Source organism: Macaca thibetana, chromosome 20 (genome assembly GCF_024542745.1).
Source record: "Macaca thibetana thibetana isolate TM-01 chromosome 20, ASM2454274v1, whole genome shotgun sequence".
In the NCBI taxonomy this organism is placed as follows: Eukaryota; Metazoa; Chordata; class Mammalia; order Primates; family Cercopithecidae; genus Macaca; species Macaca thibetana.
This window is the reverse complement of record NC_065597.1, coordinates 31,011,072-31,034,612: the sequence shown is the minus strand read 5'-3', so window position 1 is coordinate 31,034,612 and position 23,541 is coordinate 31,011,072. Positions and strand designations below refer to the sequence as shown.

At 47.2% G+C, this 23,541-nt stretch overlaps 2 protein-coding genes across 21 annotated transcripts in view; one reads left to right on the top strand and one right to left on the bottom strand.

The window, feature by feature from the left end:
* Positions 1 to 23,541, top strand: part of KLHDC4 (kelch domain containing 4) — a 723,698-nt gene that overhangs the window by 432,060 nt on the left and 268,097 nt on the right. The gene's annotated exons all lie outside the window — the stretch shown is intronic.
* The window catches only part of BANP (BTG3 associated nuclear protein), a 128,377-nt gene that overhangs the window by 91,450 nt on the left and 13,386 nt on the right, over positions 1 to 23,541 (bottom strand). For 10 of the 20 annotated variants that reach the window (XM_050773637.1, XM_050773646.1, XM_050773647.1 and 7 more), the window contains 3 exons: positions 12,447 to 12,585; positions 6,943 to 7,034; positions 3,733 to 3,932 (listed from right to left, as the gene is read on the bottom strand). In XM_050773637.1, coding sequence (XP_050629594.1) covers positions 3,733 to 3,932; positions 6,943 to 7,034; positions 12,447 to 12,516 — 362 coding nt within the window. In that variant the 5' untranslated portion in view covers positions 12,517 to 12,585. Of the gene's footprint in view, positions 1 to 3,732; positions 3,933 to 6,942; positions 7,035 to 8,727; positions 11,845 to 12,424; positions 12,586 to 23,541 lie in introns of those variants that run through there. The other 10 variants (XM_050773635.1, XM_050773644.1, XM_050773629.1 and 7 more) reach the window with 3 other exon arrangements.

Here is a 23,541-nt window from a genome sequence, read left to right as displayed (position 1 = left end):
CCATAGTCTCACCCTCCCAGGCTCAAGCAATCCTCCCACCTCAGCCTCCTAAGGGATTATAGGCGGGTGCCACTGTGCCAAGCTAATTTTTTTATTTTTTTGTAGAGATGGGAGTCTCACTATGTTGCCCACGCTGGTCTGGAACTCCTGGGTTCAAGTGATCCTTCCATCTTGGCCTTCCAAAGTGCTGGAATTATAGGTGTGAGCCATCGCGCCCAGCCTCCTTCTTTAAAAGTCATTCAAACATACCACATTTAAAACTTTCCACCAGGCATGGTGGCTCACGCCTGTAATCCCAGCACTTTGGGACGCCAAGGAGGGTGGATCACCTAAGGTCAGGAGTTCAAAACCACCCTGGCTAATGTGGTGAAACCCTGTCTCTTCTAAAATTACAAAAATTAGGCAGGCAGCGTGGTGCATGCCTATAATCCCAGCTACTCAGGAGGCTGAGGCAGGAGAATTGCTTGAACCTGGGAAGCAGAGGTTGCAGTGAGCCAAGATTACACCACTGCCCTCCAGCCTGGTGACAGAGCAGAGTCTCAAAAAAAAGGAAACCACTCCTCTGTTTTCTTGTGATTTTGCATAGGATATATTTTAAATAGGATTTTAAATAGAATATATTTTTATCCTATTTAAAGCTATGAGAAAATAGAAGAACAATTCTTCTATTAATCTTAATTTTTACAAATAATGGTTTTATTAGCAATATTAATAACCCCCATGTTGATATACAAAAAATATATTCTACAATAGGTTGATTTTGCCTTGCCAATACAGTGCTTTCAAACCAGAAGATCTCACACATCTGGGTTAACTGGATTGTGCATCTGAGTCAGTATTAGGCAACTTTACTCTTATTTCACTGCTTGTTGACACGCAGAGAGAAGCACGGGGGATTTCTGCCATGGCAGGTCTGTGGCTAACATCCGCCCCATGGATGTGTTTTCGTGAACACAGACACTGCTACCCTCAGAAAGCAGGAGGACCCTGGGCTGAAGCAGCCCCAGAGGAGCTCCAGGTCCTCTTCCTCTCATCTTCTTTTTTTTTTTTTTTTTTTTTTTTGAGACGGAGTCTCGCTCTGTCGCCCAGGCTGGAGTGCAGTGGCCGGATCTCAGCTCACTGCAAGCTCCGCCTCCCGGGTTTAAGCCATTCTCCTGCCTCAGCCTCCCGAGTAGCTGGGACTACAGGCGCCCGCCACCTCGCCCGGCTAGTTTTTTGTATTTTTTAGTAGAGACGGGGTTTCACCGTGTTCGCCAGGATGGTCTCGATCTCCTGACCTTGTGATCCGCCCGTCTCGGCCTCCCAAAGTGCTGGGATTACAGGCTTGAGCCACCGCGCCCGGCCCCCTCATCTTCTTTTTAAAGATGAGGAAACTAGAAACTCAGATGGAAATGAATGCGTGACTTGGCCAAGGTCACCCCAGTGTCCGTCAGGGCAACTGTACCAGCCAGAGGCCCAAGCTCCACCCCATGCAGATGGAATCCAAACAAGGCACCCTCAAGGCCAACCCACGACGGAAACCACACTCCAGCCTTTGGAGTTCTTCACACAGGAACTTCTCTCCCCATCACACATCGTCAGTGGTGGAATCTAACCATCGATTTTGTCAACACTTTTCCCAAGTGGTGACAATGACCTGCCCAGCACTGGCACAAAGTGACAAGTGACACGTGATGGGCAGCCATCCTCCGGCACACAAGGCTCTGGGGACAGGAGAGGTTTGTTCATCCTTGTGTTTAATTCCTTAGAACAATGGTTCTCAACGCAGCCCAGGGATGCTTTGAGATCCCGTGGGACATATTTGGTGGTCAAGATTCAGAGAGTACTGGAATTTGGCAGGCAGAGGTAAGGGAGGTTGAGACGTCCTTCAATGAGTGAGACAGTCTCACCCAACAAAAACTCTCCACGCACAAAACTTACAATGAACCAGAACTTCACGAGTGGAAAACAGGCTTCTAACTCTCTGAACTCAGAAACTTACTCTGTTCAACATTTACACAAAAAACATTTTTGCACGGTCTTACTATGACTTGAATTTTCCATGAATTCAACTATTACATAAGTCTAGAAAAATTTATAGTTTGCTTTATTTGAAAGTTCATTAGCAACTGCTCACTATTCTGTAACATTCCATCACCAGCTGGGGGCTGAACTCCCAGTGTCACACCTGGGTCCCTCTGCAAGGACCACCCCCCAATCACCAGGACGCAACACACCAGGTGGGACGTCTGGCTTTTTCACGGCCGACCATCACCATGTTGAAATGTGTTGTCTTATCACACAATACTATCACATTTATTCTCTATAGCTAGGGCAGTCTATTAATTTTAAGTTATAAATTACATTTTCTTTTTTCTTTTTTGAGACGTAAGTTATATTTTCTAAACACTGCATTTTAGGGTAAGAGGACATTACCCCAAAAAACTATCCTTAAAAAAAAGGCATTGGGTCCAACAGCTCTGCACAGCTGACCTGAGAGCCCAACAGCATCTCTGCACAGAGGACACGGTAAACAAACTCCTGCTGGGGGGAAACGCGAGTGACAGCATATGTGCAGGGTGAAGGCCCGTCCCAGAGGAGCACACGAACGCTCCCCACCTCCCGCCCGCTAACTGAAATGCCAATTCCACCGCCAGCAGCGGAGCTTGGAGGGCGGGGTAGCGTTTCCAAAACCCCCGGCACGCCTGAGAGTTCCAACAGGCACCAATGCTTCAGCTAGCACAGCAGCCATCATCTGGAGCTGCCCCCAGACAAGCCAGGACAGCCAGCCACCTTGGTACTAGGGTATGTTCATGAACATCCCATGCCCAGCCAGCCAAGGAGCCCCTGCTCTCCCTTCCCACACTCCCTGGCAAGGTCCACAAAGCACCTAACCCAGCGCCAGCGGCCAGCACACATGGGCGGCAAGGTCACAACAGTCCTTCCAGGCTTGTTGCGGCTCCCATTCCTCGGCATCCACATGTCCTCCCCGGCCCCACCGCTGCCATCCCATCATTCTCTCTCCTCCCAGACACACCGGGCAGAAGGCTGCGGCCAGACCAGGGAAACTGAAGAGAGCAGCGCTCAGTTAAAAGGCCCCTCGTCAAGCACAAAGCCATGCCGTGTCCGCGGCCTTAAGCAGGACTTCTTTCTGGCCAGGTGTGGGGAAGGCTAGCAACGCCAGAGCCTGAGCTTCAGCACAAGTTGCCAGCTGGAGCATCTGACAAGAAGCCTTGGATGAGTGGACACCAAGCAGCTCTGAGACTTTCTAAGACATCATAAAGGTTCTACTCAAGCAGTTCACAAACTACCACACAGCTTTCTAAGATTAGACTCTACTTTTTAAAAATAAGCAAAATAAAAACTGCAGGCTTGAATGGAAAGTTTGGTACAGTCACGTGAAATGTATAAACACCACATACGAAGAAAAACGTATCTAAAGACTAGCCAGGTAGAGTAGGAAAAAGGAAAGAAGCACATATACATCTTCTAAGATTGGGTGGGTTAGTTCCAAAGAAAAGGTGCAGGGGTCTGTTTCTGTGGAAAGGACACGTGAGGATGACTTCAGGTCGTCCTGGCAGGATGCCACATGTTCGGTTTCGGTCTAACTAAACTCAGCTTCAGTTAGAAACTGCTAAGGCAGACACCGCGCATCTCCAGCAAACTGAGCTACTAAGCTGCGGGCCTGGGCGAGGAGGTGACCCGCTTCTCCCCAAGTGACCTGAAGGCCCCGGCACCCTGGTCTGTTCTTACCATCGCACTTTGTTGCACGTCTGGGTTGCCCCAAGAGGGGAGCCGGCCACCATGGGAACCTGGATGGGGCTGTGCTGCTTGTTCGTGACCAGATCCAGCTTTTCCTCTAAGGATTTACAAGTGGCCTCCAGGGCCTGCAACTTGGCTTCAATGCTATCCAGCCGCAAGCAGATTGTCTGGTTGATGGAATACAGGAATGACTGGAAGTGAAAAAAGACCGGCTTTAGGAAGGGTCTCCTGAACTGTAAGAAGACAACCCCAAGAAACACCGAACAGCTATTTCCTGATCTCAACTCCATCTATTCGGACAGGACAATCTCCACACTGGAACTGGCTCGTTAGCTACGAGCCAGAAGCCTGAGAGTAACGAGTTCCCACTTTACACACGAGTCACACGTCCTGTTTGAAATGTGATGATTTCATCATGGTTTCACTTCTATGTGCAGTTGCAATTCTTAGTTAAGTCCACTTAATTTTTAAAAAGTATGTACTTTAATACGTTGTTATTAATCAGTAAATTTACACAAAAACTAGTCAAATCTTCTCAACAATAAAAACAGATTACACCTAACATCAAACAGCGTAAAAGCCACAGGCCATGCACACTCACATCACACCCCACTGCCTAATCGGAAGCTGCCTAATCGGAAACGGTGACTGGATCCCCTGTGGCCCTGACGGATTCGGTCCTGAGGCTCCCGTGGGGCTCCTGAGCGGCAAGCTCGCCACCTAGTGGCCGGCAAAGCCGGGCTCCACGTCTGACCTTTCCAGCCGAGTCTCCTCCGGATTCCTAACTCCAAGTAACCACCGTGAGCAGTGATGTGTCGGACTCCAAACCCAAGAAACAGAGAAACACACAAGGCAGAAAGGGAAGAACTTCATTTCCCCAACTGCCGTCCCAGCCAGGAGCCGCCAGGACCACATGTGGAAACATGTTGATCACGCAGGAATTCACTGAGCAAAAGAGACACCCTCCACCAGGTCTCACCAGCAGACAGAAGGACACTCCTTCCGGGCTAGGGAGGGGCAAGTTGGGGGAGTGCCCACCGGCCCCGCTTAGTAGTCAGGAAGGCTGGCACCTGCCTTAAGAATCAATAGCTGAAAATACCACAGAATTTGTGTTTCGTCTTTTCTCTCTCTTTTTCTGCCCATGGCCTAAAGAGTGTGGGGCCCAAAGTGCACACATCAGAAGGAGGAGGGAGGTAGGCGCGGGAGAGCAGGGGCGGCACTGCGGAAGCCACTGAGAGCTGGCTGTGGAGCTTGCACACGGGGGAGCGGGAGGCCGGCCCACACTCGCAGGGGAGCGGGAGGCCGGCCCACATTCACAGCGGAGCAGGAGGCCGGCCCACACTCGCAGGGGAGCGGGAGGCCGGCCCACACTGGAGCTGGAACAGCTTTCCCACTAACTGCGGCTGACCTACAGCCCACTCTCCTTTCTGATCTAAGGGGAATCTGCAGAATATCAAAATTACAGTGATATCAAACATCACGTAAGCTGGCATGGAAACCTGGTGTACATAGTGGCAGGGACAGCACTGCAGGAGGGAAAATCCACATATTGCCCAACAACTCACCTTTTCTCAGGTCACCACCTCTCCTGGCAACATTCACCACTAGGCGTTGATATAGACAGGAGCTAAAGAAACCAAGTGAAATTCACCCTCCCTGACTGACTACTCTCTGTTGGAATGACGCTGAAGGCCCGTGTGACAGAGGGAAGGAGCCTCGGTGTCAGGTGGACCCAAGCCCACGGATGACACTCAGTCAGCTTACCTACAAATGAGCACGGTCCATGGCATGACAAACATGCGTCGTCTTGAAAAGCAACAATGGGTGGCTGAATCCCTGAATGGCCACTGACAACCCCACTATTTTCACCAACTGGAGAACATCAAATGTTCGGCTCTCAAATTCTTTGAACAGTGCGCCCACGTTATTTTAATTCTGAATTACAAATGATTCTGCCTGGGGTTTGGGGGAAAATCACTCTTATATGCGAATAAAACAACCTAGAGCCACACATGACTCTACGCAGGTCGCATTCAACCGGGGGCCCAACCTCTTCTCAACAGTGGGACAAGGACAAAGGCAGGGCCGCTTCCATGCCCACTTTATATATTTCTGTGCTGGGCGTAACAGGTGTGTCTTCTGCGATAAAATTACAACTGTATTTATTTAGGGGATGAAAACGCAGTGTTTACTAACAGAGCCACATCCTATCGACTGGTTGGAAACGGACATTTTACTGTGAACTTATTTTTAAGTTTTTCATACACATTTACACTGCTTCTCCTTGTTAACAAAACAAATTAAATAAGACCAAGTAGAAACCCTGTGTAGGTAGAGGAATTACATGAAAAGTGACTTTGGTTTTGTGTTGCTCTCATAAACTTCTCACACGTGCTGGTATTTACCTCTGTGACTCTGCAAACACTGGAACCAATCAAGCAGATTCAAAGATCCAAAAATAATTAACGGAACGAGCGGTTCTGAAGAACCCCATCCAGTAAACTTTAGAGTCTAAGTGACTTAAACGGCAGACACAGAAGTCATTCATCACTGGTAGAAAGTTCACTTTCCTTCCACCCAAAATGGGCCTGCAGGTGTGTGGGGAGATGCCTCCTTCAGCAGCATCTCAAGGTAAACAATTCTTACTCCTTGTGCTCTTCAAGAGAAAAAAATGGCTCACACTCTTCTGTAGTGGGCTGCCTGGTGATACAGCCACATCCTCAAATGTATATCCACATCCTAACCGCTAGAACCTACCCATGTGGTCTCTTTGGAAACTGTGCAGATGTAATTTAGATGTAATTTAGAAACTCTTTGGGTCTGTGCAGATGTAATTTAGTCAATGAGATCAACGTGGATTAGGGTGGGCCTTAAATTCAATGGCAAGTCCTTACTAGAGGAAGAAGGGGAAACAGTCACAGACACACAAAGGCGGCAGCAACATGAAGCGGAAGGTAGAGGCTGGAAGGAGCCCCACAAGGTGAGAGAGGCCTGGAGCCACTAGAAGCTGGAAGAGGCAGGAAGGATCCACCTTCTAGAACCTTTGGAGGGAGCCAGACCCTGCCCGCATCTTGGTTTTGATCTCTGGCCTCCACCGCTGACAGGCTACATTTTTAGGCCATCCCGTTGATGGTGATTTGTTACAGCAGCCCTTGAAATCTGCAGTGCACTACACATTACGGAACAGAGTCAGATTTTTACCTTTATAGACGGATCCTGGCAATTGATTTCTAGTCGCTGGCGTTTCAAAGCAGGTTCGTCTTCATCTGTCACTACATGATTCTCCAAAACAACTGAAATCGGTGACAGAGAAAAAAATGTTTAACATGAAAAGTTTTACAGAATTATTTTAACATTAAGATAGTAAACAGCGCTGACACCTTAAGGTTGAATGAGAAATAGCAGAACCTATTTCATATTTTACCTTTTTAAACTTATTCTCAGTCAGGCAGAAAATAGGATAACTCCTTAATCCCAAGAAAAGCCCAGACACTGGGCAATTAATGTGCCACTGAGTCAATCCTAACTCCAAATCTGCAAGCTTCTGACTCAGTGCTCTATGGGGCTGCCCTGTTTGGTTTGATAAAACCCAATCGATAATAATGATTTCTTCCCCACTTTAAAATAAAGTTTTATCTGTTGGTCACCTCATTCCAAACTCAAAGCCACTCTAACTGCAGGTCCAGAACTGAAAGGGGAAAAACAACACTGAATATCACATCGTCATAGGTGCTAACAATCAAAACAGTCTCAACCTGAACACACTAAGTGACAGAACCCCAACCCTCCCAGCACAGCTGAGACCAGCTGCCCCCATCACACAGCCAGCCTCAGCTGATCGCCACGGCTTCCCACAGGATAAGCAACTCGGCCCCAGCTCAGGGCGGCCACAGTTCGGTCCCAACCTCCTTCCTTTTGTCTAAAATTGACTACAAAAACAAAGTCAAAGATAACCTCAAAATCAAAGACCAAAATCGGCCACAACTGCCTCATCTCTGCAAACCACATGTCTATCTGTCTGTCACCCTTCTAGTCCTCTCTTTTCCTTTGACCTAGTCAATTTTTTAAAATGCACATATTTGCAGTTATAGACAGAAGTTTAAAAGGTCAACAGTTCTTGCTAAAGATTGTAGATTGTGCCATGAGTGTTTTTTTCTTCTCATTTCCTTGCCTGAAATGACAGTGTGAACTGTCCAGTGAGTTCCTACCGTGCTCTATTCTACACGCTCACACATCAAGATAAAGAAACAGCACACATGTGGGAGGTGCGAGACCATCTACCGCATCAACAGGTTTGTCTGCAGCCTTCCTCTTCACTGAGCAACAAACATGGACTCTGCGTTCATATTAATCTTTCTTTTTTGTGTGTTTTATTTGTTTTTGTTTTTTAGAGATGAGGTCTTGCTATGTCACCCAGGCTGGACTCAAACTCCTGTACTCAAGGGACTCTCCACCTCAGCCCCTGAGTAGCTGGAACTATCCAGGTTATAGTATTAATAGCTTTAAGTTTTTAACAGTAATACCAGTGCGTGACTATTTACAAAAATGAATGCCAGTATATACGAATAGATGCTATATACATGCATACATATGAGCATGCTTACTGTAACGCTCCTGGTAGAAAAAAATCAGAAATCTGAATGAGGCCACTGGGAATACCCTTGAGCACATGCACACCTTTGGCACACCATCTGCTTTCAAGGCACCCACGTCACAGCCAAGCAGGATGACCTCACTGTGGCCAGATGACACCCGCCCCACTCTGCTGGTGTGGACTGTGCCCCAGCCCTTCCCATACTACCAACCCTCCAGTCGTCTCCACCAGGGAAATCTAACCACCTTCTGTCCAGCCCCACTCAAATGCCACCTTGTTCGGGAAGCCATTCCTGGAAGAGCCTCAGCTCACACCTGTTTATACTTTTATACTGTGACACCAACGAGGTGACAGCACCCACCCCAGAGCAGACCACCCTCCCAGCACCTTACACGCAAGGCTGCCCACAGATGTGGGTGAAGCACTCCTGGCTGGCATTCAGATTCTCCAGGTGCTAGAGGAAAGCCAAGTGCACAGGCCTCTCTGGTCCCTGCCTCCACCTCCACCAAAGCAACTCCCCGCGGAATTATATAGATTGACATTCCGAAGAAGATCTTAACAGGAAAACAAAAAAGAAGGTCCGTGCCTTTAAGCCTGTACCCACTAGATGATTCCGCTCAAAACTCTGAAACTTAAAGATGCAGAATTGTCCCACAGTTCTAACAGGAACCTCTCACAGGTCCTAGGCAAAAGCAGTCAAATCTGATCTACCCAGTGGGAAATTATCCAAAGCCAAGGACTACTGTCGGCTCACAAGCAGCACATGGCCCTGCCTTCGGCCTCATGACTCCTCAGAGGCAGGGAGCGCATCAATCATCACCACCTAAGCCTTTGCAGATGAATTCTCACGTAACGAAACTTTTCAAACTCCATGCCCGCAAGTGCCTGTGGTTAGTCAAAGGTTCCCAGGACCTCAGTCAAAGGCTCTTTACTCTCACTGGAAACTGGTCATCACACCAGGCCTGGAAGAACAGAGAGAGACCCTCGCACTTATTACTCTAACTTTTTAGTTTGTTGAGAAGAAAACAAGTCCAGAAAGGTTACGGGACTTCTCTGGGGTCACAGAGCTAGTTTCGTCATAAGGGCAGCAGACAGGCATGCAGTAACTCCAGTAATGACTCCACAGGTAATGGGACAGCAAGTGACATTTATTTTCTTCTTTGTACTTTGCTGCTTTTTGTATGTGTTGCTTTTTATAATTTTGTATGCATTACTTTTAGAATTAAAATAACTCTTTGTTCATTTTTAAAATATGACCATCAAGCTGGGTGCAGTGGCTCACGCCTATAATCCCAGCACTTTGGGAGGCCGAGGTGAGTGGATCACCTGAGGTCAGGAGTTCGAGACCAGCCTGGCCAACATGGTGAAACCCCTGTCTCTACTGAAAACAGAAAAATTAGCCGGTCATGGTGGCAGGCGCCTGTAATCCCAGCTACTCGGGAGGCTGAGGCAGGAGAATCGCTTGAATCCAGGAGACAGAGGTTGCAGTGAGCCAAGATCATGCCACTGTACTCCAGCCTGGCGACAGAGCAAAACTCTGTCTTAAATAAACAAATAAATAAATAAAGACATCACAATCAATCAACTGCAATGACAGGCCTTATGCAAGTCACAATTTTTGCATTCAGACAGGTAGAGTTAGCACAAGCCATGGTCGGTACACATAAGTCAGATGATCCTAGAAGTCTTTCTTTTAAATAAAAATAAGGAGAAATTGGAAAGACATACACATCAACAATTTAAAAGCTGCTACAACCAGTAGGATTGTGGAAGATTTTTATTTCTTCTACTTTCTTGACTATCCTGTTAAACTTTATTAGATGTATACTTTTGAGATGAGGAAAGTACTTTAAACCCACAATGAATGCAAACATGCGTGACACACCAAGGTACCTGCAGCTGTGCACACCTTCTCCTGGGTCCAGACTGCAGGCTTTGTACTGGGCAGGCCAAGGAGCTCTGCGCACAGTAGGCTTTTAACAAATACTCAAGAAATCATAGTTCTCAGGCATTTAAGGAACAGAGATGGAACAAAATCAAGATTCGAAATTATTTCTCTAAGCTTTTTTTGGGCCACAGTCTACAAAGAGAGATTTATTGGGGAAGTAGGCTGTCAGAACTTTAATGGTTCTGAAATCACTGGAAATGATGTAACTGGAACAGTTTTCTTTTACAAGATTACAGTGTATGTTTTCTAAAGAAACTGTCATTTGCCTTCTAAACTAGAAACAGGGATTTGTAAAATAATGTGCAGTGATCGTGTGGAAAACTAACCAACAGCACTCCTGAAATGCTGCCTTCATGTTCCCCTGGGACTGCTCACCTCACTCCAAAACTATTTCTATTGCCCTCCCCTTCCAGACTACAACTAGTCTCCACATGTAGTTTTCTCGACTAACAGAGCAAACAGATCATAGGAATGGACATCAGACTTCCTTATGAGAGTTCTGAAAATTCTCTCTTCTGGAGGAATAAATTGTCAGCCTTTCAATTCGAACATTCCTGAAAGAATAACCAGGCAACCGAAACATTCAGTGACTTAGCTGTGGTGGGCTTGTCACTTCAAACTTAACAGAACAATAAAACACATACCACTTTACAGAAAAAAAAAAGAAGACGACGACGAAGAAGAAATCTCTTTAAAACAGTAAGTGTGGACAAAGTGTTTTCACAGATGAAGAGATGAAGTTCCTGAAATTTAAGGTTTCATTTCTCAAGGGTCTCCTTTAAACAAGTTTATTATTTCAAAGTAGACATGTGCCTTTAACATCATTTTTTAAAATTACCAGCCTTAGCAAAGGTGTAGGAAAAAACGTGTTCTCAAGCACTGTGAGTGGAAGAATTAGTAAAACATTTCTAGAGAACCTCTCAGTGTCTTAACAAAATTTTAAACACACATAGCAATTTTCCTTCTGGGAACTTCTCTATTTGCCAAGATACATATGCAAGGATCTTCCCTATAGGGTTGTGTATAAAGGAAAAATCAGACAGACTATGCCAGGAGCCCCTGAAGGAAAAAGTCAACTGTGGAGGGGGCACCTGTGAATGAATTCTGCGGAGTTGCTAACAGAGCTGACTTTCACACACAACACGGTAAGGATCCACGACGCCACACACAGGGGATTACACACACATCATGGTAAGGATCCACGACGCCGCACACAGGGGATTACACACACATCATGGTAAGGATCCACGACGCCACACACAGGGGATTACACACACATCATGGTAAGGATCCACGACGCCACACACAGGGGATTACACACACATCATGGTAAGGATCCACGACGCCACACACAGGGGATTACACACACATCATGGTAAGGATCCACGACGCCGCACACAGGGGATTACACACACAACATGGTAAGGATCCACGACGCCGCACACAGGGGATTACACACACATCATGGTAAGGATCCACGACGCCGCACACAGGGGATTACACACACATCATGGTAAGGATCCACGACGCCGCACACAGGGGATGACACACACATCATGGTAAGGATCCACGACGCCGCACACAGGGGATGACACACACAACATGGTAAGGATCCACGACGCCGCACACAGGGGATGACACACACATCATGGTAAGGATCCACGACGCCACACACAGGGGATGACACACACATCATGGTAAGGATCCACGACGCCACACACAGGGGATTACACACACATCATGGTAAGGATCCACGACGCCGCACACAGGGGATGACACACACAACATGGTAAGGATCCACGACGCCGCACACAGGGGATGACACACACATCATGGTAAGGATCCATGACGCCACACACAGGGATGGGGCAGGGGAGAGGGTGTAGAACACACACACACACACACCCCCGAGCAGCAGGAGCAGAGACAGCCCTCGAGACAAAGTGTGACAGGGGCCCCCTCCAGAAGGAACATGGGGCTGAGGCTGCAGGGGCGAGGGAAGGGAGGGGCCGACAATGTTCACATCTCTAGGATTCAAACTTTTTCATATACAGCATGCATTACTTTCACTTCTGCTTAAAGAAAAGAAAATAACTGCAGCAGCTTTTGGTTTTTCAAGAGTAATGAGAATAATATTTCACCTACTGTCCCACAGCTCTGTACCTGGGTGGTCAGGGCTCAGGTCTTCCACTGCAATCTGAACCACATCCGCCAGGTCGTGTTCAGACATCATCCAGAGCACAGGAGAGTGGCCGGTCAACACGCAAGAGTTCCACTCGAAGAAGGGCTGGCTTTTGGTCACCTACCAAACAGAAGCAAAGGAGGAGGAGAGGACATTAACCATCGCCACATGTGAAATGATGAAAACCACGAGCCGTGCACATGTATGCAAGAGGCCGAGAATGTCTGTGGATTTTTACATGCAGGGTTCTTCTTGCCTCAAACCACCAAAAGGTAAGTTTCTTTGAAAATTAACAAATAGTTGAAAACGCCACCCGCTGCCTCATTCCTTAACCACTGGACAAGTCACCCAGGGCGTCTCTATTTCCACTGCATTCCTCATGCCCTTCCAAAGCCACCTTCCCAACACTGGCTTGGAAACATCCTCTCCCTCAGCTCAAGTCTCCAGTGGGGCCTGACTGCCTACAGCAAACGTCCTGTCACTTCCTGCTCCCGTGGGGCCTCAGCCCTGCTACACTCACCACACCCCAGAAAGCAGCATCCCACCCACACCACACCACTGGTCTCCATGGTGATATACCATCTCTCCTCCCAAATCTCTCCCAACTGACCCCACTGGTCTCCATGGTGATACGTCATCTCTCCTCCCAAATCTCTCCCAACTGCACGCTTCCATCTAGACTATAACCCATACTCCGTTTCTGCTACCCCACAGGCCCGGCGGAGTGGCAGCACCTCTGTTCTGCTTTCTTTCTGCTCTCAGGTTCTGTCCTGAACCCGAGTAGCATCGTGCCACCATGACCAAGGGGGAACCATCTGTCCTGTCCACAACTGTGCTGTCCAGGATGGGGCTATCCCCGAGCCTGGCACAGTGTCTGAAACAGTCAGGGGCTTTCCTCCAGCTCCTGTGACACTCTGATTAGGCCTCAAGAGAACTTATTTTCCAAAGTAAAAATGAGGCTGCATCATTCAAACTACGGTCTATGGACACACAGATCCAAATATAGGACTGCAAAATAGGATGTCACTGAAACGAGGAATGAATGTGACCATAATATTTTTTTATCAGATTATGCTTTATATTTTAATTATTGACAAATAAATAGTATAAAGTAAACTGTTTTCCCTGAACTACACTATACACTTCTTAAGGGCAGAAACCCTGTGCCCAGCTCTGTACAGCACAGCTCGTTTCATCAGGAAGAGTCCGTTCACTGTCCCTAACCACAACCCCCATCACAGAAGGAAAAGTGGGGTTTTCAGGTCACATGGTTTCAACTCTTGAGTCTATTCACAACTTCTGGTTTTTTTTTTTTTGAGACAGAGTCTCACTCTGTCACCCAGGCTGGAGTGCAGTGGCCCCATCTCTGCTCACTGCAAGCTCCGCCTCCCGGGTTCACGCCATTCTTCTGCCTCAGCCTCCCAAGTAGCCGGGACTACAGGCGCCCGCCACCGCGCCCGGCTAAGTTTTGTATTTTCAGTAGAGCGGGGTTTCACCATGTTAGCCAGGATGGTCTCGATCTCCCGAACTCGTGATCCGCCCATCTCGGCCTCCCAAAGTGCTGGGATTACAGGCGTGAGCCACCGCGCCTGGCCACAACTTCTGTTAATGTATGAGTCCCAACAGGAATGAAATTACAAAAGCAGGCCTCACTCGTGTTCTTAAATCCAATGAAAAATGCAGTTCCTCCTCTCCTTTGTCTAGGTTTAAATTTTACAGCTTAAATGGCAACAGCTCTAGAATTTCTTTTTTCTTTTCTTTTTTTTTTTTTTTTTTTTTTTTTGAGATGGAGTTTTGCTCTTGTTGCCCAGGCTGGAGTGCAATGGCACGATCTCGGCTTACCACAACCTCCACCTCCTGGGTTCAAGTGATTTGCCTGCCTCAGCTTCCTCAGTAGCTGTGATTACAGGAACACGCCACCACACCCAGCTAACTTTGTATTTTTAGTAGAGACAGGGGTTCTCCATGTTGGTCAGGCTAGTCTTGAACTCCCGAGCTCAGGTGATCCGCCTGCCTCGGCCTCCCAAGGTGCTGGGATTACAGGTGTGAGTCACTGCACCTCGCCTCAGCTCTAGAATTTCTTGGGGATAACAATTCGTGGAAGAAGGAGCCAAGTGCTGTCTTAAATCTTCCTTTATTAGTAAAGGCAATATTTTTCATAAATGTGTGATCAAATACAAGATCTATAAAATAACAAAGGTATTTTTATTCCCACCTTATAACTTTACACAAGATTAGATGAACTGAGGAAACATAAATTAATTGTCCTTAACAAAAAAAAGAGCTGATGACAAATAACTGGAGGGGGAGACACAAAGCCTCAGAGGGACCAGCGCTAACCTCTAAAAAGTCCAGCCGAGAAAGACAGAATGAGACAGATGTTTAATCTCCCTAAATCCTCCCATACAGACACACACAGCTCCAAGGATAGCAAAACCAAAATCCAAGTCAACACCGCCAACAGAACGAGGTTACAGGATATTCCTCAAGAACCCCAAACACAAGCAGATGGGGACATTGGAAGCCACAAGGTCAGCATGGCACACGGGCGTAGGACGGAGGAAGCAGAGGGAAGCAGGAGCCGGGCTGAGAGCAGCAGCTGCGGGATCCACCAGGAGACCCACACAGAGGCCTGCAGGGCTGACCCAGAGGCCCAAGTGTTCTGGACCCCAAGCACTCTCAAAACTCATTATCCAAAGCTCCCTTTTAGGCAAACACATTGAAAAGAAACAGCCTGGAATTGAACACAAAATGTGCAGGGCATGGAAACTAGAGACCAAGGAACATGAAAGCTAATGAAAGGTGGGAGGGGAGAATGGAGCCTAGAGAGCTGAGAAAATAAGTTGCTGCATTTTTAAAACTTTCAAAAAACAACACAGGAAAGAACCCCAAAACACTGAAATTAGAGAAACGATTCTAAACCAAGCCTCCCTTCTGAGCATTCAGAAAAGAAAAAGTCATATAAAAATGAGCAACAGAAAGTACTGAGGCCAAATATCATGCAAAAATAACATATTTTTTTTTTTTTTTTTTTTTTTTTTTTTTTTGAGACGGAGTCTCGCTCTGTAGCCCGGGCTGGAGTGCAGTGGCGGGATCTCGGCTCACTGCAAGCTCCGCCTCCCGGGTTTACGCCATTCTCCTGCCTCAGCCTCCCGAGTAGCTGGGACTACAGGTGCCCGCCACCTCGCCCGGCTAGTGTTTTGTATTTTTTAGTAGAGACGGGGTTTCACCGTGTTAGCCAGGATGGTCTCGATCTCCTGACCTCGTGATCCGCCCGTCTCGGCCTCCCAAAGTGCTGGGATTACAGGCTTGAGCCACTGCGCCCGGCAACATATTTCTTAAAAGAATAAGAAGCAAAATAACATCACTGCAGACAATGAAAACATTCTAGAAACATATGTCCCCCAAAAAGATGAAAACTAAAAACAAAAAAAAAATCCTGATAATTCAAAACAAACTGAAATACATTAAACATATAACATATCATTAACCAGAAACCAGCATTAGAAAAACTCAGAAGCAAGGTACTAGAACTCAGAATATATTAGAAACAAAAAAAAAAATAACTTCAGAAATGAAGCCTAAACTACAAGAACCTTAGAACAAATAAACACAATGGTGCCTTAAGAAAAACAAAATGACAAAATTTTCAAGAATAAAAAAGAAATGAAAGATATGAAAAAAGCTCAAGAAAAAGTAGCACATAAGACAGGAAAAGAAGACCCAACATATGTATAACAGGAGATGCTAAAGATGAAAGCTGGCCAGGCGCGGCGGCTCACGCCTGTCATCCCAATGCTTCGGGAGGCTGAGGCAGGAGGATTATTTGAGGTCAGTAATTCAAGATCAGCCTGGACATGTACTGAGGCCCCGCCTCTACAACATATTTTTAAAATTAACTAGGTACAGTGGCACGTGCCTGTGGTCCCAGCTACTCAGGAGGCTGAGGCGGGAAAGTCACTTGAGTCTGGGAGGGCAAGGCTGACTCCACCCTGGACAACAGACCGAGACCCTGTCTCGAAAACAGGTGAAAACTAAAGCAGTGAAATGGAATACTAGAAACTGTAATTCAAGAAAACTCTCCAGAAAACAGGAGGGGGGGCACTTGAAACTACGCATTAAAAGGATACACCGGCCGGGCACGGTGGCTCAAGCCTGTAATCCCAGCACTTTGGGAGGCCGAGACGGACGGATCCTGAGGTCAGGAGATCAAGACCATCCTGGCTAACATGGTGAAACCCCCGTCTCTACTAAAAAATACGAAAAACTAGCCGGGCGAGGTGGCGGGCGCCTGTAGTCCCAGCTACTCGGGAGGCTGAGCCAGAAGAATGGCGTAAACCCGGGAGGCGGAGCTTGCAGTGAGCAGAGATCGCGCCACTGCACTCCAGCCTGGGTGACAGAGCGAGACTCCGTCTCAAAAAAAAAAAAAAAAAAAAAAGGATACGCCACAACCTAGGGGAAAAAAACAAAAACAGAACCACCAACACCAAGATCCAGCCCAACAAAAACATTATTTAAAGAAAAATTCCTTTAGCCATCCAAGCAAAAGATTAGGTGACTTATAATGGAAAGAAAATTAGATTATCAAACTCCAACAGAAAAAAGGATTAGCATATTTAAGACACACAAGGAAAGAAATGTGAGCCAAAAATTTTATATCCAGACAAAATTACTTTAAAGTATAAAGTATAAAAAAAGTATAAAGGCAGCATCCAGTCCTCAGAGGACAATATTCCCAAAATCCCCTCCTGAAGGCACTAGCAACAAACAAGCTTCGGAAAACCAAACCACTGCAGAGGCATCAGGAAGAGCAGCTAGCGGCTAGCGGAGCGCCCTATCTCCAGACGGAACTGAGACACAGGAGATGAAGGAGCACTATGCAAGGCTATGTGCTAAATGCAGACACAAGGTAACTGCTTGAAACTGGGAGGAACTGGGAGTACATATAAAAAACAAATGTAACAACTTTCAAAAACTAACAAAAACCAATGTTACAATGTTCATTCAGTGGCCATAGGAAGTGGTAGAGTTCTTTCTTTTTTTTTTTTTTTTTTTTTTTTTTTTTTTTAGATAAGAGTCTCACTGTGTTGCCCAGGCTGGAGTGCAGGGGCAGGATCTCAGCTCACGGAAACCTCCACCTCCCGGGTTCAAGCGATTCTCCAGCCTCAGCCTCCTGAATAGCTGTGATTATAGGTGCCCAACAGCACACCTGGCTACTTTTTGTATTTTAGTAGAGACGGGGTTTCACTATGTGGCCAGGGTGGTCTCAAACTCCCAACCTCAGGTGATCCGCCCACCTCGGCCTCCCAAAGTGCTGGGATGACAGGCGTGAGCCACCGTGCCCGGCCAGCAGAGTTCTTTCTGAGAACGCCTTGCCTTGTGTGCAATTCTATCATCCCTGATGCCCTTGTGAACAAGGAAAAGCAGACTATCAACAACAGTAACAACTTCACTGGGCTGAAAGGGAAATATTTTTAAATTCATGAGCTCATAATATTATTAAGCCTTTAATTTTTTAATGGTAATAAAAAAAATCAAGCATTTATTCTGCCTTTCTATACAAATCATATCACTGAAAAACCAAATCATAAGCACCAGAATGTTTCTCTGTATGAAAGTATTCCAACAAAAGAACAATCATCATTTTGCAATCCCTGATAAATCAAGAATCTAGGTAACAGAGGCGGCTTTTACCATCAGAAACAGAAAAACACACACTACCCTGCCTCATTAATGAAGAATTCAACACCATCTATGTGGGAGGTTCCCCTACCAAACAAACAAACAAAAATGCTCAATCTAATTAAGCTTCTAGAATCCTAACACTTCCTAAGTGACAGGAAATACAGAGGCCAGAAGAACATGCTAAACTACATCACAGAAATGCAAATAGGAAAATCAAAATCAAAACTAGGAAACTCGGCCAGGCATAGTGGCTCACATCTGTCATCCCAGCACTTTGGGAGGTCAAGGCAGGTGGATCACCTGAGGTCAGGAGTTCAAGACCAGCCTGGCCAACATGGTGAAACCCTGTCTCTACTAAAAACACAAAAATTAGCAGGGCGTGGTGGCACAAACCTGTAATCCCAGCTACTAGGGAGGCTGAGAAAGGAGAATTGCTTAAACCTAGGAGGCAGAGGTTGCAGTGAGCCGAGATCGCACCACTGCACTCCAGACTGGGCGACAGAGCGAGACTCTGTCAAAAAAAAAAAATCAACCTAATCAAAAATGAGCATAAGGAAATGAAAATGAAATTCCAGAAAAAGAAGTTATGTAAAGATAGTCAGGCTGGGCATGGTGGCTCATGCCTGTAATCCAGCACTGTGGGAGGCCAAGGTGGGCAGATCACGAGGTCAGGAGTTCGAGACCAGCCTGGCCAACATGGTGAAACCCCATCTCTACTAAAGATACAAAAAATTAGACGCGAGTGGCAGTGCGCACTTGTAGTCCTAGCTACTCGGGAGGCTGAGGCAGGAGAACTGCTTGAACTGTGGAGGCGGCAGTTGCAGTGAGTTGATATCACACCACTGCACTCCAGACTGGGTGACAGGGTGAGACTCCGTCTCAAAAAAAAAAAGAAAAAAAACGATAGTCAATCTGTTGTGTAATTTTTTTTAAAAAATTTAAATAAGACACCATTTTTCACCAATCAGACTGGCAAAAATCACAAAGTATGATACACTTAGCCAGAAGATATCAGAAAACATAGCTGTTGCACTTTTGCTGGGGGTGTAAATGGGTACAACCTCTTTGAAGGGCAATAGCTATCAAAACACTACATGGCCACTGCCCTTAACCTGGTCATGCCCCACACAGCATTCAGCCAGCACATACATTCGTGCAAAGACCTACATACAAAAAAAAAAAAAAAAAAAACCCATAACAAAACAACTTAAGGCATTGTTTTTAGCAGCAAAAGAATGGATGTCAGCATTGCACAGCTAAGGATGAATATACCACGTACATCTTCAGGAGTCAACAAGAGCCCCTGAGAAGCAGCTCCCAAGGTGCAGGATCCCGTGAATATCAACGGGGCAGGGCAGTGTGGACGAGGGCAGTGCAGACGACATGCTTTATTTTTAAGAAGTATGTTAGATATGCACAGAGTATTTCTGGGTTAAGATATACAAGACCGACAACAGCCTGGGACACGGGTGAAAAGGAAATTATTTTTCACTTTTCATCCTTTAATAATGTTTCCATTTTTATCATGTGCATTTATCACCTTTTCAAAAAGAAAAAGAAGTATACTTCTAAAAAAGGATCGGACAGGAAAATATGCAGATCTAAGCTGTGGGGGTAGGGTCCATTCCAACTCCACCTACGCACGCTCACGTTCTTCAAACACTGGTGCTAGAATCAACACTGGGGTCGTGCTCAGCCTTCGGAGCTGCTCCAGGGAAGCAGAAGCCACATGGCCTGACTGAGGTGCCCTGGCAGGTGCAACTAGCGTGAAATTTACGTGGTGACGCTACACCTGTGTCCTCTGAAGAGGACCTTTCAGCTCAGAGTCACTGATAGTCAGCTTGAAGATCAAAGCTACATGTCACCAATACAGCCGCCTTTTTTCCAAATTAAGAACCAGAAGCAAAGATTATTAAAGGGATAAAACCTTTTTTTTGTTTTTGAGACAGAGTTTCACTCTTGTTGCCCAGGCTGGAGTGCAATGGCAAGATCTCGGCTCACCGCAACCTCCGCCTCCTGGGTTCAAGCAATTCTCCTGCCTCAGTCTCCTGAGTAGCTGGGACTACAGGCACACGCCACCACGCCTGGCTAATTTTGTATTTTTAGTAGAGACAGGGTTTCACCACGTTGATCAGGCTGGTCTCGAACTCCCAGCCTCAGGTGAGTCGCCCGCCTCGGCCTCCCAAAGTGCTGGGATTATAGGGATGAGCCACCGCACCCTGCCAACTAAACTTCTTAATGAAACCAGTAGTCCTCAGTCAAAAACCACCCAACCAACCTTGGCATTGGTGCATTTAAAACATTTTGGGGTCACAGACTGCTTTCAGAACCTTAAAAAAAAAAAAAGAAAAAAAAAACAAAAACACTACAGAACCTTTTCGGGCCAGGCGCGGTGCCTCACGCCTGTAATCCCAGCACTCTGGGAGGCCAAGGTAGGCAGATCACCTGAGGTCGGAGTTCGAGACTAGCCTGGCCAACATGGTGAACCTATCTCTACTAAAAATACAAAAAAAAAAAAAAAAAAAAAAAAAAAAAAAAAAAGGCCAGGCGCTGTGGCTCACACCTGTAATCCCAGCACTTTGGGGGACTGAGGCAGGCAGATCATGAGGTCAAGAGTTCAAGACCAGCCTGACCAACATGGTGAAATCCCGTCTCTACTAAAAATACAAAAATTAGCTGGGTGTGATGGTGCACTCCTGTAATCCCAGCTACTCAGGAGGCCAAGGCAGGAGAATCACTTGAACCCAGGAGGCAGAGGTTGCAGTGAGCCGAGATCGTGCCCCTGCACTCCAGCCTCAGCAACAGAGCGAGATCCGTCTCAAAAACACCAAAACAAAAACCAAAAAACAATAAAATTAAAATAAAATAAAATAAAATGTACAATTATATTATTATTTGCCAGCCGAGTGCAGTGGCTCACATCTGTAATCCCAGCACTTTGGGAGGAGGAGGTGGGCGGATCACCTGAGGTCAGAATTGGAGAGCAGCCTGGCTAACATAGTGAAACCCCATCTCTACTTAAAATACAAAAAAAAATAAATAAAAGAACCTTTTCCGGGAAAAAGTACAGACAGACAAGACTTTGCAAAGTTTCACAGGCTCCCCTAATCCCAGAGACTCCTGGCTGCCGGTGCCAGTAACTGCTCTCCCCAGAGCTCATGGAAGAGCCCTTGACATCTAGGTGTGCGGGGCATCAGACACGGACTTCCCTTGCCAGCCTGTCCCACAGCAGGCTGTGACACAAGCCTGGAAGTGGCACACGGAAGCCCCTGGGGAAACCTCCTTCAGGGGCCCTGGCCTCTGGCCTCGTCCCTTCTTCCTTGCTCCTCCTCCCACTGGTGCAGGCATGGAAAGAGACAGCAGGGGCTGGCACCGAGGAGCAAAGCCCTGGAAGGAAGGAGCCCAGGCCCCGCCCATCCAGGAAGCTGCCACACAGGCCCAGGCTGTCTGCCTCGGACTTCCTCAAAGCAAAGGAAAATAACCAACCACCTGGTTCAAAACAGGCTATTCTGGAGCCCACCACATGCAGCCAGACTAAACCCAAGGATATGCCCTGAGGCACTTCCACAAACGTTTGGCCCTGGGTCCCCAGAGTCCAGGTTAAATTCCTGCCTCCCTTAAGGGGTTGGTGGAAATAGCTTTAAATGTCCAATTCAAGCTTTTTCCTAGTTTCTAAAAGCTCTGCAAGTAGCTTCAGAAAATACTCTGCATTCACCATTAAATCCTGAATCCTAACCTCTTCCAAATGAGGACACCACACACCATTCAAGTTGTTTACTCAGAACGCCTCTGTTGCCAGGATCAAGAGTCATTTAAAATTCTGCTAACAGTAAAGATTTCAATAGAAAAAACTAGGGCAACAAGCCCAAGAAAACTAGAACACAGCAATGCCTGTGGTTGCTATTTTGGCAAATTAAATTTGCTATTTCTCAGAAGTCCTGGGGATAGTCCAGTCTTAATACAATAAAACAGCTGGACTGAGACTAATGCTCAAGCAAGCCTCTTACTGTGACGACTATTCAGAACCCTACCAAGTCCACCAAAAGGTGCAGGGCTCAGGGCACATATGGAAAAGCAGGGCCTACAGCCCAGAGTAACACCGTGAATGTCCAGCAGAACAGGAGTGGTGAAGAATCCAGGCCCACCCAGACTGCCAGACTCCACAAAGTCATTCACATGGATGAGACTGATTTAATCACGTGAAACAAAATGGAAAGACCTCCAGAATATGACAGCGACAGGAAGGCACACAAGTGGAAAGTTGCACAGCAGTGCAGACGATATGATCCCAATTCTGCTTCCTAAACATGGTGTCCACCACGTGTGGTCATCTGTCCATGTGTGCAAACACGTACAAGACGGTCGGGGATGACGAACAGCAAACCTCAGGCTACCCAGAGCAGGGACGCTCCAACCGCGCGAGCCTCACTCTCCTGTCCACTCCACCCTCCTGGACTGCTGAGCTTTCCATAGGCCTTATTTATTTATTACCTGTGAAACTGTTTCTAAAACAAAGTGATGTGTCTACAGACAAGGTCAACGACATCAAATCCTGATAAACTTTACAGAACCACCTTTAACCCGGCCTTAAATCCACCTCTCAGCCACCAAGGGATGGGGACCCACACATCCGGGCAGGGATAGGGAGAGAATCCACAGCCAATCAACCTCAGGTGCGCCTGATGCCACGAGCCGCACCCAGCTTGCCCAGCCCTGCCCAGCCCTGCCAACTCTCCCTGCTCCTGGACCCTCTGCGCCTCAGGCTCAGCGGGTGATCCTGCTGTCCTCCCTCTCAGTTCCCAAGAACGCTCCTCGGGCATGTGCCCCGCACCCAGTCAGCACCCCTCCCCCTGGTCCCTCAGCATCACCCTCACACACCCTTCCCCCATGTTGCCTGCCGCCCTCCTTCCTGCCCCTCCAGCTGCAGCCCCATTTCTCTGTTCCTTTTCAGATAAAAGTCCTCAGAAGCCTCCCCACCTGTACTTGCAGTCTCCATTTTCGGTGCTCACATCGCCTCAAGATCCCCCGCTTCGGGTTGTCACTCAGTTACTCCCCCAAAAACTGCTCCAGCCCAAATGCTGCCCATACTCTCCCCACCACAAGGCCTGAGCGGCTCATTCTAGCTCCTCCCCACGCTGTCCTCCCTGCCTGGCCCCCACTCCTCTACTCTCTCTGCTGGTCCCACATCCACTTCCTAACTTGAGGATACCCAGGGCACGGCCCTGGGACCTCTGCTCAGTCAGCACTGACCCAGCGGCTCATCAGCCTGTGGCTTCAGATACATCTCCATGCCAATGGCGCATACAGCTCAGACCTTGCACGTGAACTCCAGGCCACACAGCATACCACCTACTAGGCGTCTCCCCTAGGGGGTCGTCTCCATTCTAACAC